The 1021-nt window shown below is 46.5% G+C and overlaps 1 protein-coding gene across 1 annotated transcript in view; it reads right to left on the bottom strand.

Annotated features, from left to right (window-relative positions):
- Positions 1 to 341: 341 nt before the first annotated feature.
- Positions 342 to 1021, bottom strand: part of LOC101845663 (splicing factor U2AF 26 kDa subunit) — a 12432-nt gene continuing 11752 nt past the window's right edge. The window contains exon 6 of the mRNA XM_005111972.3: positions 342 to 585. Coding sequence (XP_005112029.2) covers positions 376 to 585 — 210 coding nt within the window. The 3' untranslated portion in view covers positions 342 to 375. The remainder of the gene's footprint in view (positions 586 to 1021) is intronic.

Genomic DNA, 1021 nt, shown 5'->3' on the forward strand with positions numbered 1-1021 from the left:
TTTTAGTAGAGGTTTTACAGCGCTCGCAACTGCATAAGGTCATATGAGCGCCAGAAGATTAGAGGTGTTACAAGAGAGTAACAAACATAAAAAAAGAAGAAGGGGAGATAAGGACGATAGATGTTTCAAAGGAAAGAAGAAGCAAACCACACCAGAGCACCCGCCAACCACCCACAGTGTCTACTTTGAACAGTTCTATCTGACAATGAATATTCTAACACAGCCTTTATGTGCCCCCCAGCAGGGGTTAGCTTGTCAAGCCCCGACAGCCGGCGAGTCCTCGGCAAACCAAGCACGAAATGAAACCCACGGGTTCCTTCTCCACATTTTATTTTTAGCCTTCAGGAAACACAACCACAAAACAGCGCGCAAACCTTACCTTTTGCCCTTACGATTACCACTGCGTCCATACAACTTCCTCCTCAGCTCACGGGAGATGGGTTTCAGGTGCATGAAGTGGCAGAACCCTCCCCGCGTACATTCTCTGTGGAGGAAAAAGTCGGGGGTCTCTGTTACTGACGGCAGATACAAACCACGAGGTCGACGCTCCACACCCACTGCTCTCCTCACTGGGTGCGGGGCCCACTAGGACGATATTTTGTGGCCCCTTCTTGGACAAAAAAGTTGAATGCTAGTGCAGTTTACATATTTCTATGAAACACCTTTTTACAGGCACATATTCTGTGAGCAAAAGCTCTTTTCCACCATGAACTTCAAGGAGACAAAGGACAGATCCATAGTTTCTTATGAGCATCTTCAAGCCACACTAAGGGTCTCACTTACTTCCTGACTCGAACCAAATATTGAGAAAAAAAAATGGTCTCGCAACTGCATAAGGTCATACGAGCTCGTGGGACACATTAAACATTTTCAGTTGGTAGGAAATTTTGAATTTTGTCCGGGTGGTGGCCGAAGCCTACCCTTATCGATTCTGGACCACCAAGGGATCTTTACCATGCGCAACTTGCACATAGGACCGTCGAGATTTTTTGCCCGTAACAAAGAAGGCTAGGTACAAGAT

The sequence above is a fragment of the Aplysia californica genome, unplaced genomic scaffold, assembly GCF_000002075.1.
Source record: "Aplysia californica isolate F4 #8 unplaced genomic scaffold, AplCal3.0 scaffold01158, whole genome shotgun sequence".
Taxonomy (NCBI): domain Eukaryota; kingdom Metazoa; phylum Mollusca; class Gastropoda; order Aplysiida; family Aplysiidae; genus Aplysia; species Aplysia californica.